We start from the raw sequence: 16985 nt of genomic DNA, 5'->3' as shown, positions 1-16985 counted from the left end.
AAAGGACATCTTAAGTCAGGCATCATTATACTGTATAAATAAAAACACAGCATCTCCAGAAGCAGATGGCAAATGGCTGGGAAGCCCAAGAATCAAGATTTCTGTTGGTAATTTCCCAAAACGAAAAGATGTTTAATGTTCCTGTTGTGCCAAATACAGGACAGCTACTACTGCAAAAGCTGCAGATGCATCTACCCACTGGATTTTGGTGGTTTAAGACCTTATGATTTTTAGCATTTAAGGTAACACTTGGCAAATACTCTTCAGGAGTGCCTCTCTGAAATGCCTGTAAACTCATGTATACAGCATGAGGAAGAAACAGAAGGAACTACAGGTCTGAGTGCAGCTGCAGGGATACAATCTCCCTGGCCTCACAGAGACACAGTGGGATGGCTCAAGTGACCGCAGTGCTGCAGTGGACAGGTACAAGCTCTTTAGGGAAGCCATGCCAGGAAGGTGAGGGAAGGGAGCTACCCCTTCCACGACAACTGCAGGAATGCACAGAGCTCTACTTGCAACAGATAAACCAGTTGAGAGTTTATGGGTCGGGATTAGACGGCAGCCCCATGCAAGTAATATCATGCTTGGTGTCTGCTGCTAGACCTACTGACCAGGAAGAAACAGGTGACTGGCAGTTGGGGTCCTAGCAGACAGCAAATGAACAAGAGTCAGCAATAAACCCCTAAGGCAAAAGACAGTCAGAAGTATAGAACAGGTTGCCCAGATAAGTTCTGGAGCCTCCATCCTCGCAGATATTCAAAGCATGACAGATCCTAAGCAAACTACTCTAACTGACCTGCTTTCAGCACGGGGTTTGGACTGGACAGCCTCCAGAGGTCCCTTGCAACCTCAATAATTCTGTGATACTGTGATTATCTCAAAATATTTTTTGATGCACACACTGCCGTTTCACTTCATTACATACACCAGTCCAGTAGTGGACTGGAATACTATCTCAAAGCCAAAAGCCATGATCCACCAAATGTATAGAAGTGTACCTTTGTTCATATAAGCTCCAGAACCAGGTGATTTGCATGGGCTGAAGCAACCAGCTCCATCAGCAGAAGACGATATACAGAGTGCAATTTCTTTAATTTACTTTCCACCTGAGAAGTCCAATTATTTAATTTTTATTTGAACTCAGTTTTGTGGATTTACTGCAAAGATTACAAGTGGGCCTAGTTATGTAAGGAGAAAGTAGCATGAACTTTGGGTATGAGTAGTGGAGATCTGCAGATGTCTCCAAGAAATTCAGAACTTGCAACAGAACAGACCCTGTAAGATCTTTTAAGTCCTGGAGTAGGAGGAGGGAAGAAAAGTACACAGATTCTTCTTATAAAGGACTAGCAACAGCAAAAACTTGGTGCAGACCAGCATTAAATTATGTGTTTTCATGATGATTCCAGCTTTCCCAAAAATGTGTTTCCAATGAAGGTGGTGCTTACAAGTTTGAGACTAAGAGCCATACATTTTTCATACCAAGAAGGCAATTAAATCAAGCTACCAGTTAGTTCAAAGTCTTCTAATTCCTTGGGTACATCACTCATGTTTTTGAGCTGATTACAGTGTAAATCAGATTAAATAGACCAAAACATTGTAAAGGAGTGTCTAAAAAAACCCAACAACCCTGCATGTTTATCCTAATTAATTATGGAAATCAAACACTTACTTCCACTGTAGCTAGAAACAAGAAAATACACCCGTACTAACAGGAAGCAGGAATAATCTGCTAGAAATGCTAAGTGACAAGAATCTGGAGTGACAGCAGTTAATAATGCGCTGTAATTTATACTGCTCAGGATAGAATTAACATCGCTCAGTGATCAGAAATGTATGAATCGTGAACAAGGCTTTTAATTAAGTTTCTAAAAGGATATAAAAAAGATATTTTAAAGTTTATCTCAATACTAATTTCTGTTCGCAACTATAAAAAATTACAACGCAGATTTTCTTTGGGATATTCTTACAAATCCACATGAAATACATTAAGATTCCCTTACCCATTGCTTTTGTTTCTTCTCTTTTTGCATTCAGCAGGGAAAATTTGAATTTTGCTCTGACTTCACTTTTTGGACAACTGACTAAAAGCAAATATAATGACAGGTAGTCTTTACTTTCATCATCTAATCCCTTTGGATTCACTCTCAGGCACCTGAAAGAAACAGAAATTGTACTTTAAATTTTACCCAGAACAAATTCAGAAATATTTTTATAAGATCCAATGATACATGCTATTGAAACGAATGTTTCAGTTAGGACTATTGAAACTTGGAAATTAGAACAAACCCATACCTATTGCAAAACTTCAATAATGTCTGAGTTTTAATATTTGTTTGCAATTTAACTTTCCAGCTTTTGTGAGTGAAAAACAAACAAAGCAGTTGCTAGAATAAAGACCTTACCACTTCATTTTGTCATTTGGCCCTGATGAAAAGGTAGAGCTCTTTAAAACTTCACCCATTTCTTCTCGACAAAAACTGAAGTTATTAATGGTCCACATGTAGGAAAATTTTACTACTTTAACCTGAACAAAAAAATGTAGAAAAAGTCACTAAAATTTAACTTACATATCAAAGCATTAAATATGCGAACTAGCTGGACTATAAGCACAACTCAATTTTAGCTATTTTTTTAAAAATTATAATTGACTAAAAAAATAAAGCCATTAGAATTTATGCAATTACCTGTGTGTAACACCAGCTTTCAGCCACAGGTCCACTGGACATCTCCCCAGGAGGAGGTGGGGTAGGAACCCTTGACATTGCCACTTATTGCAGGTTTATAGTATCAAGATAGCAATTCAAACTTCAGTAATTCTCCTAAAAAAAGTAATTAATATATTTTGTTCATCCTTTTTAAGTGTGAGGTGAAAAATATTTTCATATCCATATTACTGTGTTTACTAAACGATGCATCTGAAAATTAAACTTGAAAACAGGACGATGCCTTTGCTATTTAGACAGGCTAGGTGTCACACATTAATGACCACTTGTACTAAAAATCTGCAGGCTGAATCTTCATGCAACACTTTATAAAAGCAAGCACTTATGCATCGTACAATACCACTAAAGACATTAATTCAACATCACCTTTGCAAATCACCACCTTGATCGCTCCAGTCATGTTATAACTTTCTTCAGAATCTTCTTTGATTTGAAGAGTAACTAGAGCCTTGTAAGCACTCAGTTATTAGTACCAAGGTATTAGTTGCCCACACAGGCATAATTCAGTCCTAAAAGAGCACCTAGGCACCTGGGAGCAGAATACATTCAAACAACCCTGGGATTTCTCAAGGGAGGGTAAGAAATTTGCATTTGAAGTAGTATTTTCTTCACACATCTTTCAGCTGCCTTGTATCTTCAACACCAACAGATTCAACTGAAGAACTATAAATCACCACAACTGTGTGCCTGTTTCCTGTTGAAGCACAAAGCTGAAAAACAGTTTAAGTCAACTCACCAACTCTGAAGAACTTTTTAATAGCCCATAAAGCCATTTTGCCATTATCACTTAACAGAGCACTACAATTTCTCCTGCCCATCAGAAACTGAGTCACATGCCCAGATTAATCACATCCAGCTAAGACATGAAATTAGTCAGCCTACTCACACTAGCCTTTGTACACAGCTAGTGAAAGAAGGTGGGCCTGTCAGAGGGTAGCTCTAGGTTACTGGGCTGACTCTCCTTTAGGGAGGGTTTGCTGTCACCTTCAGACAGGTTCCTCCCAGGAGCACAGCTTATCACTTAAGCAGCTCCATTAAGTTGCTTAAAAAGTGAAACGAACCCTGATCAAACCAGATGAAAGTCACAATTGCTCCTGCCAGGCAACGTTTTCTCCTAGTACAGAAACATCTCCTGCTATCACTAAAGTGACATCAGAAAACTACAATCTCCCTGCAACATCCGAGTGTTTCACTATATAGGTCTTTTTACTTCTGATAGAACAGTGTTAAATTGTCCTACTCAGAAGATATGATTGCACATCACTAATCATGTTGGAACTCTGCCTTCAGGATAGGGAACATGTAGGAACAAGGTTTTATGCAAACATTGGTAAGACATCACTGCAAGACCACATGCAACTCAGTAACTATGTGAACAAGTTTATTATTCCTATGGAAAGGACAATTTTTCTGTGACTTGCTATGATCCTTGGTAGATGCTTTCACTCCTGCCTTTCTGGTAGGTTTCTCACTCGCAATATGAATTAGCTTCCACATTAAAGCCTGCTGACATGGGAACTGCTCTGAATCACAAAAGTATAAAACCTTGAAAATAAAAGTATTTCTCAGTTTTTATCAGATGAGAACACAGATGCTATACAATCAAACCCGTTAACAGATCTTTATTAGCAGATCTACTATGACAAGATAAAAAAAATAATCATTGAATAAGTTCTCCTTCAAGATATGGATCATTGGGACATGAAAGTGTAATCACAAATACACTTCAGCTGTCTCTCCTAAGTAACTTTTCCCAAATGAAACTTGTAATCATTTATGGCAATATTCAATACTTAATTAGTACTTTCCATAAATGAAAACTAGTAACAAACAATCACTCTACATTTGAAGATAATGGAACTTGTTTGCCCTGTGTTTTTTTTAAGTAGGAATCACATGGATTGTGGAAGCTGTCTTTACATGGATTTGGTTTACAGGATTACAGTTTGTTTTAATTCTCTGTACAGAACCACCCTGAGTAAAATTCCTAGGAAGGATACCTGTGAACATCCATCTTTTATAAAGCAAATATTAGTACTTATATTACCATTATTTCTGGAAGCATATCCTGTTCAATGATAACAACTGAAGCTGTTTCCCAAACACATGATGGACTGTACAAAGAACCATATCCTGGAAGTGTTGGAACAGCTTACCTCAGCCTTACTGAACCTGTTTGCTCTTCTTCAGTTCTCCAAAGTGAAAACCAAGAAATACAGCCCACTCCTTATTCTATCATTTGCATGAGATGCACAAAACTGTCTCACCTCTAACCTGTTCCTTGGTTCTTTCAGTCCATTAGAGCAGTCAGCTCCTGGTAACTATGAAGGAACAGCAGATCCGAGCCAAGTTTGCTCTGAAGGGGCCTCTAAACAGAAAAAGGCTGCAAATAACTGCTGTATAGTATCCTCTTCAGAAAGTGTCCAGTGACCTTAGGCCAACTACCTGTAGTCAGCTGCTCCCCCCGTCTCACAGCTAAAAATCAGTTTGATTCACTGAGAATTTAACTCTAAGCAAAGGTAGTTATTTTCAGGTCCGTCTGTTGACTTGTCTCTGTACCTGTTCTACCCAGGGCATTTGTACTTCAGAGGCTGCTTCCACCTGCTGGATGGCTTTTAATTATCTCAGATTGTGACAGAAGCCATGATTTTACACAAGTATACTTTTCAGATCCTTCTGAACAGCTTCAGCTTTTTGTAAAGTTTGCCATTACAGCATTAGGACCAGACAACTGATTTTCATGAGCTCTTGACACACCTTTGAGGAGCAGATTTATACCTCACTCTTTTGGGCATGAATTTACTAAACCAATCAAATTTTTAGATTGAGAAAACTGGGAGAAAAGCAGTAACTTTAAATACTTGATATCATACTGGAAGCCTGTGTTGAGGAACAGTCCTTTTTATTTTTTAATATGTCTGGATGCATATTTTTTTAAAAAGCAAGAAACCAACAAACAGCAAACTGAACAATGAAGAATGAATAAACAAAGCATTAGATGCTCTGCTCAGACATATAGCAAAAGACAGAGAACAGCAGGGAAGCAGTTTAGCAGTACTGCGTCCCACCCCTCACTTAATCCATTAATCGGGATTTGGGTGGGGACACGGGAATATTTACCAAAACTACAAGGTGAAAGAACACAAGCTTCAAAGATGCTATCCTGAAGTACACAGGTATATGAGGAAGGAAGCCCCCGGCCTGACACCCAGCCTGAGTGGGCCACTGCATGCCCTGCCTGCTTCCTGTGGCCACTGACGGTTGCCAGGGCCAAGCAGACCTCGCAAGGGCAGACTGAAGGTGAGAAGACAGACACAGAACCAAGGGTGAGTGTGCAGCTATGTACTGTGCTCTGTTTAGGGAGAAAACTAAATACTACTTTGGAGAAAATGTTTATGAATCACCAAGTAGCCGCTGTCATCAGCTCTGACAGAAAGGTTTTTCAAGCACCAAACCCTCACCACAGCCTATTAGATCAAATGGTTGGGAACAGAGGGAGCTGCAGTTCACAAAACCAGTCTGAGAATGACTGGGCAGAATTAAATCAAAAGCAGGAAGACAGGCCTGTTATCTGCAGGACAAAATAACTTAGAGGGACGATTTTCATGCTAGAACCTGCATTTATTCCTCCACAGGCTATCATGAACAAAGCAGCAGAGGTGATGGAACATTATCCTGCAACACCTCAGAGTTTTCAGGCACAGCCATACCTGTCTGGACATGGCTTAACAAACCAGTCAGTGTGGCCACTTTGCCAGGCAGAAGTCACTGACCATCAGAGGAAACATGCACTGAGAACAGTAAAACAAGTTTTAATGGATGAGGCAAAAGAAGTTTCTGGCTTTCAAAAGGGAAATGAGATTATTTTTAAAGGGTGTTAAGTACCTTTGTTGTTTGTTTGATTCTTTTAATGAAGTGAAATACCCATACTGAATGTGGTGCAGCAGTCAGTGATGATTTTACTCTCTGCAAGTTTGCTTTCATTGTCTTACTTCAAAAGACAGAAGAAAAGCTCAAAGGTATTTTACCTAACCAGTACTCCCAGACTCCAAACATGATGAGCTTATCACTACTTCTACAGATCTCTTAAGGAACACACTGGTTTCACCTGCTAATCACTCTGCCAAACAGACCAGTCTCTCTTAAATCAGGATCTTCACAGAGTTGAGTGCTACTTGCAGAGCAGTAATGGGCAAGAGGCAGAGATAAAAAAAAAAAAAAAATTAATGTTAAGTACATTTAGGAATCAACTGAAGTACTCTCCTAGTCAAACAAATACTTGTGGTAAACTTCAAGCCATCTGAAGTTGATTACCACTACCTGCAGATAGACTGTAAAGAAAGCATGGGCTAGCCCCCATAAAACGTATTTACACTGAATTTCATCAAAAGCTGTATCAGCTCTCTATTTTCTTAACTTTAAGATATCTTAATATTCAAAGCTACTTCACACATCAATGTAACATGTGAATTTCATCATATTGTTTCCCTTCCCAGAAACCGAATGTTTGACAACATTATTCTAGATACTTTTCAACCTCTTAGAGCTAGACAAGGACATATTCCCAGTCTCTTACATCTTGTGTTGGAATCACCTCAACTTTTTCACTGAAAAAATAGCTAGCTCATTAAAGTAGTACCATATGCATATGAACACACAAACAGCATTTTCTACTCCCCCAATAATAAACCTGCAAAACACTCCATAAACCTATTTGAAGAATCACCCGAAGTGTTAGTATGATCTTTTGCCAGTTTTCACATCTAAGAGCAGAAGCTTGGTGTAACAACTATATCGTAACAGTTCTTTCAGAGTAATAATAATGTAACAGGTGCATATAAGCAGGTGTGCATGTTAGCCAGTGACCACAGCCATGTTTTATCTTTGTATTTCAGTAAGGTATTACAGTCAACAAATTACTGGCAGGAATGGCTAAATGAATGGTCTTCTGCAGGGTATACAACACACCCTGCAAGTCAAATCCAGCCTGCCAGAACCTAACCCACAGATCAGTTCACCAAGCAAATCAGTGACCCCCTCAAGAGCAAGACAGAACATTGTGAACTGGATGATCAGTTCCTGCTGACCCTCTTCTATCCCTTCTTCCTGTGGCTTGAACCTCCAGGATCAGTTTTTCCCTCCCAGGTTGTCCATATTCTGGCACATGATAGGTCTTCCAACACCTCATCAAACGCTATAACTAAACAGGAGCCTGGTGCGGTGCAGACTTCTCGCATCCTGTCCAGAACCTGAATGACAAAGCAACATTTAACAGTAACGTCACGGTGCACTTTCAAACCATGACAGCACAGTTTCCACAATGCCCCAGAAAGAGAGTACAGAGCCTGTCCTGGCTGAAACATCAAACATCTCTATCCAACAAACCACTTCAAGCATTTAATAGTTAATGTAAAAGAAACTTAGTAAGAGTGAACGATAATACTATTTAGCTGTCTCTAAGGAAAGCCTAACAAATGCCCAGACCAACAAATCCCACATGCATGTCATATTCCATTTGAATGGTGACAGTCTTGTCCTGAACAGGGCTGAACACTTCAAGAAATGCAAAGCTGTTATGAATCAACTTTTTTTCCTCTGAAGTATCGATATTTCATCACTGGCTGAAATAAAAGATCACTTTCCAAATGCTGACTGGCAAATAACACCCTGTTCTGCCAACTTTATATTCCTAGTAAATACGTAATTCAGAAACTAAATATAGTTTGTCTAAATCTACAGCCAAAACTCTGGGTTTTAAAAAAATATATAAATCTAAAGTGAATAGGTCTACCACTCAAAATTAGCCTCCAAAAACCTGCTCAATATAAACATCTCTAGTTAGAGCCAGTGATTTCATTCCTCTCATTAAATGATCACCAGTGAATAAAGTACGTATTACTTATATAAAACTATGTAATAAGTATTATACATAATACTACATATCATTGTTTTTTATTCAAGGAATCAGTTTGGGTTTCTAAATTACTGAGACAAATCACTTTTGGGTAAGTGAGAATAACACATTTATGAAGCTGAAGATGGAGGAAAACAAACAAACCAAAATAATTAAGTCTGAAGTGAAAGACATTTTAAGGCCTAAGACAGTTATTTTTGCATCCACCCCATCTGAAGCAATGTTCCAGGTGACACACAGTTGTAGGTAGCATCAATTTAGGAAGGCCAAACTGTCTGAGAGCCAGGAAAGCCATGCCCCTTTCTCCTTGGTCACGGAAGATCTGTGTAACAGCCACCCATCATCGCTGGTCATGCTTATCCAATAGCATGAAACTCCTATGGCTTGAATGCTGCTCAAATCCACAGAAGAGACATTACCTTCCTCACTGAATCTCCTACTTAAAATTTCTCTCTTCAACTGGATGTTTTTTTACCATCTTCTTCTGTTTAAGATTTTGTCTTGTAAGCCAATTATGCTTGGTAAAATGCGTAAGATTTCTACTAGTAAGTAGAAAAAAGTCTGAACTTTCTAAAAGGTAGGATTGTTTTCTTAATTTGCAGGATCTGCATCTCTTCACAATTGATCTTTTTGAAAGAATTGCTGCCTATTTCCTATATAGGTAACTATTAAACTAAGTTTTCTGCTAGATGATACACAACACATTAACAGACATTTGAAAGGTCTATTAAGCTTAGCCAGTTTTCCAATTTGTTCAGTATATCATCATTTGCTTCTCTGAAAACAGACTCAAGATATATCTAGAAAATTTAAATACAGTGTTTAGTATTTACTGATTTTAATCCCTATCTATCACTGCAACATTTGAGTGGACAGTATTAATACTTAAACAACTGCAGCCATATCTACCTCTCCTACGTTAGAAAACCTACAGGTTAAGGACATACTACATTTTACATTATTTGTAGTACTTCCAACATACAAAATGCTGCCTTTCCAGGGCAAACAGAAGGGAACAGCAGCTGGGCTATGCACAGGGAAACCCCATGACGCTTAAAGAAGCAGCAAAGGGTCTGCAACAGTTAAAAGGAAGGGTTTGGGTGTTTTTTAGAACACAGTATTAAGAAATGCTTATTTAAGTACACGTTTGCTCTGGAACCACACAACAGCAACCAAGTTTACACAAACCTAAAGCAGCTTTGGGGCTTAAATCATAAGCTCTGGCTGTTCCTTCATGCTTCACGCTCTCACCCTTGCCATCCCCCAGATCTGCTGGAAGCTACCGCCCAGCCAGGAGAAACACACACACTTCAGCACCCACACCATGAGCCAACTCATAACCCTCTCCCCAGCAAGAAAAAAATACTACCCTGGACTGTGACAGCTGAGAAACTATGTATACATCCCCCATCACCCCTGTTCCAGGGACATACACTCCAGCAGAGACAGGGGCAGGCAGCTGGGGTCAGAGCCATCTCAAAATAGCTGCAGCTAAGACTCCAGAATTTAAAAGCACATCCTCGAGGTGGCTCCAGCAGAAGAGCCCAAGTAAGGCAAAGCCCAACACATGTGAAACACCCACCTTTTCAGGAGGATGGTGATGTAGCTATAACTGATAACACTGAAGTCAGCAACTCAATCAGCAAGATTATACTATTAGTTGTAACAACTGTAAAGCTGAGTAGATGTACTTTTCAGGTTTTTCTCTGATTTTTCTTTCCAAACCTAAGCCTTTGAAAAATAAATTGAATTTCACCTCAGCTGAGAGAAAACTTAGTGCCCAGCAGAGCCTGAACTGTAACTGGTTTACATCAGCCGAGCTTATTAATAAAAATCCCTCAGCACTATCCTCGCATTATTGTTCTGTAATATAGGAAGCCCATCGTGCTCCTTATTAGATAACCTAGATGATTCCCTACAAGAGTCACCTACACATTTCCCTTCAGAAGAAATGCAAGATTTCTTACAGGGTATTTCAATTTCATTGTCCAGTCTAGTTTTATGGGACCCAAAAGATGGGTATTGCCACCACAATTCCTTTTGGAAAGATATTCTATTTGAATAATCTTTTGCTGTAGGGTTTTTTTCCTGGTATACAGCCAAAGTGATCTTTTCCCCTCTTTAGTTTCACTCCATTACTCTTACTCAAACAAATCACTGGCATATGAAAGTATATTAAATGAAGACACTTCTTCCCTAAATACTTCAGTTACACACAATCAAGAGTTCACCAAATTGAAAATGCTAATCTTGGCTTTTGTTTTTGCACATCAAACAAATATCCATATCAGCCAACAGAAAGTTGACTTCAACTGTAACAAAAAAATATCTTTCCCCAGCAGATTTAGAGTTTGGTGTGTTCCGTTTTGATTTTCTCTTTAAATTCATAAGGTTTGTGAAAAGCAGTAGACTATACTCTCTGGAGACAAGTGCTTTCCTTTGCTGCAGAGAAGTTGTATGGAGCAACCGCAGCATGATGCTGTCCTTATTAACCTCTGCAGATTGTTATCACCTGGCAAATTCACACTGAAATGGTACAACTGCTTTCAGCAGCCAAAAGCTCATACTCACAGATGTTACCAGGTGGGGGATTTGATCATCCATTTGTTACCTTGTTACCTATAATGGCAAAATGTGGATACATTTGTGCACACAGCTGCACCTTCATGGAAACAGAGAAGCACAGCTCACTCAGGCCTGTTTTATGCCTCATACCAAACCAGTCACAAAGAGTATTAATACTTCGTGCAAGAAAAGATTGGTGCTTACAAGCTAGGAGATTGAGAAAAAAAAAACCCTACGCAATTTCCAAACCGCAAAACTCAATTCTGCCAGGACTAAATGCATTCAATGCTAGTTCACCCAAATAGTCTTGAAACTAAACTAATTTCAGTGAACTGGGTATTAAATTTCATCCACAAGAGCTGATTAGACAACATCCAAGGAAAGACAGGTACGTCAAGAGGTAGAGCTGCATATTCACTTGCTTTGGTGAACATGAAGCAGGAATCTCTGAAAGCATAGCTAGATGAAGACCTGACGAAAGCCATCAAGGCAAGCAAAACTTGACATCTCAGTCTTAGACTGCAGCTAAACAGGTTCACACCCACAGATGTAAAAACGAAAATCCTAAAAGTTCATAGAATCACAGGGATACAAAAGAATCCTTGAGTCCACTCCCAACTTCAGTCCAATAAAGACCAGTTTCTTAAGTTCAAAGACAAGTACACCATTTCTCCTACTCTATTGTTTTTAAAACATCCAGATATTGTTTTGCTTATACTTTTGGACTTAAGAACAATTTCAAAATAATATGTTTAAGATCCCTTTTTCCATAACAAAATAAATTCAAACCTCTGCAGTTTCTGACTTTTCCCACTTACAGCACAGTCTTACTTGCTCAAGACTAAAGAACTTGAAGTATGTCTTAACTCTCTAGACAGAGAGGTTGAGCAAACTCAGCAGCCATAAACTTTGAAAATTATGGATTAGAAACACTAAGTCCTGAGACCAAAAGTAGTATTCACATTTTTTTCCTCACAAGTGTTACTTCTCCAAAATTAGTTTGATCATTAAAAAGATTTCTATTGCTTTCAATCTCCATGGAACCATTTCATTCCTCACAAGAAAGACTACTCAGCAACAACTACTTCTTGCTTTGCAGCACCAAGCCCCACTGTTTCTCCAGCAGTTGAGACTGCAGAACTCACTGCTCCATTTGCAATCCTGGACTGCTTACTCAGGGTGAGAGGGAAAGGGACCAGGGGACAGTGCAGCTTACTCCATCCACATCAGGCTCCTCTACTACTGTCTTGCTCATGAACGTTAATTTGTCACCTGCTCACTTGACAAAACCTGTGTAAACTCTTTGATGGTTAGAACTGAGGCCTAAAACTATTTTCAAAACAATAGGAAGAATGAAGCCTTACAAAAAGCCCTAGTTACCAAGGCGTGAATGTGTAAAAACTTACTCACACCTTGTTGAACAGGATGTTCAATCCCATTTTTTCCCCTCCTCAGCCCAGACTCCTTATGCCACCAGTTTGTTCCTCTAAAGGCAGACTGTTTTACTAAGGTTTAAAAACAACAGTAAGGCAAACAGGCTGGCATAGGGCTGTCGGGTGGCCTGGCTAATCTGGGCACGGTTACGCAGATTTGTTTGACAAAAGCAACAGGGGTTGATAAAAGGCAGTAAGTTCTATCACACCAAACTCTTTTCACAAGCTGCTTCAGCTGCCTTCAAGAGTCTCTTTCTTGCTGGCACCATACACCACAAACCACCACACCACGAACTACTACTGCAAGCATCTGTCTTATTACCATGACTCCAGAAAGCTGCTGCACGGGCTGCAGCCGGCCCAGGCAATTGTCCACTGACATCTATACTTGAATAAACCAAACATCCCTCCTTGCTTTGCTGATGCCCTAGCACAGCTAGGCTTGCAAAGGCCTCCACTGGCTATGGCAAGTAAACAGATTTGGTTTCACCTTCAATGCTGTCAAACGAGGCAGACCAAGAGCTGAAGCAAGTCTGCTGCTTTTTGCCTCTGCCCACATGAGACATGACCCCACTGTGAATCATCCTGACGAGGCCGCCTCGTTAAACACAGCACAGTGCAATGCCTGCAGCACAGCTACAGAAAATTACTTTCACAGAAAAGAAGAAACAAAAGGAAGAAATGCAATTTAATATCAGGAAATCAAGAAGTCAGCTAACACCACGTGATGAGACCATCTTTACAAGTGACTATGAAAACCTCTACGAAGGCTTTGACACTGTAATTTCTCAGCGTCAAAGATTTGATGATGCTACTGCCATATACTTTTCCTCTCACCACTCAGTGAGCGGAGTCTCACAGTTGTTGAAGGGGAAGGCACATTTCCAAACACAACTGACATTTAAATCGTTAAAAACGATGCCTGGCCTGTGAAAAAATACTAAAAACTACTGACCACAGAATAAAAGTTTATTTTGCTTGATAATCTTATTAATATAACTATTCATAGCAACTAACTCTGGATACAAGGTTTCCCACATACAGGTTTTGAGCAGGCTACTGCCTCTCTTCCACTTCTACATATATCATGCTTCCCTCACCCTCCCCTTTTTTGTTTTTGTTTTGTTGTTTGTTTTTTTAAACAAGGCAACAAACACACTTTAGGATAACATTACTGATAAGGCATCTTTTGCCATAAGACAGACAGGAGCTCCTCTAATCAGAAGCCTCGCATGGGATGTAACAGTATTAATTCAAGTCTTCTAGATTTATTTAATGTCTGTCTTTTTCCTCAGATCAATGACCTGCCCTGTGTATTTTGCAAAACTTGCAAAAATGTATTGATGTAAACTTCTTCTGTATAGTTTTAGTTTCTTATAAATTATATCACCCATCGCAACAAATATCCTTCTGCTGCCATTTTGTATTTTAAAAGTTTATTATATGCACATAAGTAACAAGCAAAATCTACCTTGATATATTCCGCAGGAAGATAAAAAATACATCAAAACTAGATTTCATACTCTTGGGTCTGGCACTGTTTGGCGTATGTTGTTTCAGAGGAGTAGAATGTATGATCACACTGACTTCGTCAGTGCAGCAATGTATATGAACTTAAAACTACCCAAAGAAGCTAGAAGCTTCACCCAATTTGGTTTCTAGTATAACATTTCAAGAACTGAAGTAATATGACTCAAGTCTTTAAATGAGTTCATACAGACCATAAGCAAAACTTTCCAAATGTGTGAAAAAACACCTAAAAATAGGCACAAATCCAGATGTACACAAGTAATTGCTGCAATTGATTTCACACACACCACAGTCACAACATTGTTTGAAGGACTGTATTTTGTCCTGTTACAAGAACAGTTACTCAATTTGATACGTAAATATCAGTGTGACCACTGATACATTTGACACTTATAAAAAGGAGTTAAAGTTTAATATTTTCATTACATACTGCCCCATCCCAGAAGCTGAACTACATTAAACACTTTACCTAAATTACAAAACAGTTCTGATCTAAACTGCTGAAGGTAAAATTATAAGTAAACAAGTGACTGAAATTAAACTCAGTTCACAAGGAATGCATCTGTTTTAAAATTTAAGAAAAACTACCACTAAAGAGTGCTCTTTTGTTGCTGAGGTAATGTGTACAGTTTAAGTAATTCAGAGCCCTATTGTGTTACATGCTGCAGACAGTAAACAAGTGCCTCCTCTCAAGAATTCTAAGAAATTATTAGCTAACTAATCTGAATCATTAGATTAATACATTAAGCACCCAAAGCAACAAATGACTTGTATTGAGATTTTATTCCAACTTAAACCAGTGATTTTTTTACTCAAATTCCATATATTGAAAATAGCTGTCCTTCAGAGGTTACAGGCCACGCTGATGGAGAAAACAGATCCATCAGCTAGAAACTGAATATGAATAAAGAAAGCCAGGAAAATTAAAACTTTTGGGGAAAGTAGTTTTCCAAAAAAGTCAACATGGAACAGAACTAGAAATTATGACACCAGAGGAATGAGTTCTGCACCTACATGTAATTTCAGTTCTTCAGGAAGCAACAGCTGACATAGTTAACCTCAAGCCCTTTTAGAGTCTAATTAATTTTCCAAACATTTAATAAACAAGAAAACAAGCCATTTGAAAGAAATCAAGTGTAACTCACCACTTCCCCCACCCACCCCCCATTCCCTTCACCTCCATTTGTAACCCTACTTATGAATTGATTTTGCAAGGGACTTGACCAACTGGTAAGTGAGCTCTTGGGAGGGGATAAAAATTAAAGGAACAACCAGGAAGGAGGCTGAGAGAAAGTTTGGCTCCCAAGTTGCACCCAGTGATCCTCTCCACTGCATAACAGAGGCAGGTACAACAATAAAAGGTTCCACCCCATGAACTCTGGAAGTTTCCCAACAGCTGGAAACATTTACTCCACCAGCAGCAGCACTGCCTATGCCAAGAGCTACTCTGTTGCATTCTACCTGGCACACAACTGTTTTTTCTTTCTATAAAGCCACCAGTTAAATTACACATCAAATGATAATTCACCTTTGAACCACTTCAGAAGTCAAGTCACAATATAGTGCAAAGAGCAAATGTCACCGAAACAAAGGTGGATGGAACTGACAGACTGTTCACTACTCAACTCGTAAGGTACCTCTAATTATAAAGGCTACGCAGCTGTCTATTACAAAGTAATCCTACAGCAAGACTACAATCAAACTAGAGCTTCAAATCATACTTATCACATTTCACAAATAGAGCCGAGATCTGATGTTTAATCAAAAAAAAAATGTCTCAAAAAAAGCCCTTCGCAGACACACAAGTAGTAAACTAGCATACTGCAAGTGCTCACAAAACCTACCAGCCTCTTTCCATATATGTAGCAACGAAATCAAGGGACAGAACACTAGACATTTCTAATGCTTAAAGAAGGTTCCAAGTACATAAAGCAGCTTCTTTTACAGAGGTGAGAACAAAAAAAAATTCTTTTCCCCATTCTCCTAGCAGTCAACTTTATGTGAAGTCCACTTTGAAATCACTTAGTCCTTCCTGAATCTCTGAAGCAGCAGCATGGAAAAGAAACCAGCTTTTTTCACTAAAGCAACTGCCAAATTCTGGAAATAACATATTACATCTGGTTTGTCATTTGTTTTTGATGATTTCCACAGAAAGAAAAAGTAGCCGACAAAAAGCAGCAAGCGTAGTATTTTTCACAAAAATCAAATTATAAATGGCTTATGGGACATACAAGGCAGCATCAAGGATAAGTAATCTAATTCAGGGCATTTGTACATATGAGCTCTCTAGATTATTCCATGCCAATGAGTTTCTGACTCATCTGAAAGAGTATCTCACTTTCCACTACATTTCTTAAATGCTATGTGCAAACACTGATCACAACAAGATTGGCAGATGCATACATGCTTGCAAAGTGATTCCTTGTAAAGAACATTAAAAAGCCCCTTCACAGCTGACAAAGAATATTTTTAAAACAGTTTACCAAAAGCCACATTAGAAAGCTATTGAACTTGGGTAAGATGGAAGAGAGTTGAGAGGGTTTTCCGTTTAAGCTCACTCCAACAGCGAACATACATACTCCTGCTAAAATGTAGCCTTACCACACAAATTGAATAGCTGCAACATACCAAAAAATGAAACATTTAGGCAAAACAACATATAACTTGTAACATAGTATACACACTAAAGAAGCCCGCTGAACTAGGGCGAGCAACCATTTCCCTCAGTAACCACTACAGCATCTAAATCACCGCTATTAAAATACCTCCACCTCTCACACAGCCACAACAATTCTCCTCCAACTACTGAGCACAAACTGA

At 38.9% G+C, this 16985-nt stretch overlaps 1 protein-coding gene across 1 annotated transcript in view; it reads right to left on the bottom strand.

Annotated features, from left to right (window-relative positions):
- Positions 1 to 16985, bottom strand: part of SPOPL (speckle type BTB/POZ protein like) — a 37590-nt gene that overhangs the window by 17443 nt on the left and 3162 nt on the right. Inside the window, exons 2-4 of the mRNA XM_055718275.1 lie at positions 2685 to 2819; positions 2403 to 2524; positions 2001 to 2152 (exon numbers count right to left, since the gene is read on the bottom strand). Coding sequence (XP_055574250.1) covers positions 2001 to 2152; positions 2403 to 2524; positions 2685 to 2762 — 352 coding nt within the window. The 5' untranslated portion in view covers positions 2763 to 2819. The remainder of the gene's footprint in view (positions 1 to 2000; positions 2153 to 2402; positions 2525 to 2684; positions 2820 to 16985) is intronic.

This window comes from Falco cherrug, chromosome 8 (genome assembly GCF_023634085.1).
Source record: "Falco cherrug isolate bFalChe1 chromosome 8, bFalChe1.pri, whole genome shotgun sequence".
In the NCBI taxonomy this organism is placed as follows: Eukaryota; Metazoa; Chordata; class Aves; order Falconiformes; family Falconidae; genus Falco; species Falco cherrug.
The sequence above is the reverse complement of the archived record's forward strand: the minus strand, read 5'-3'. Positions and strand labels throughout refer to the sequence as shown.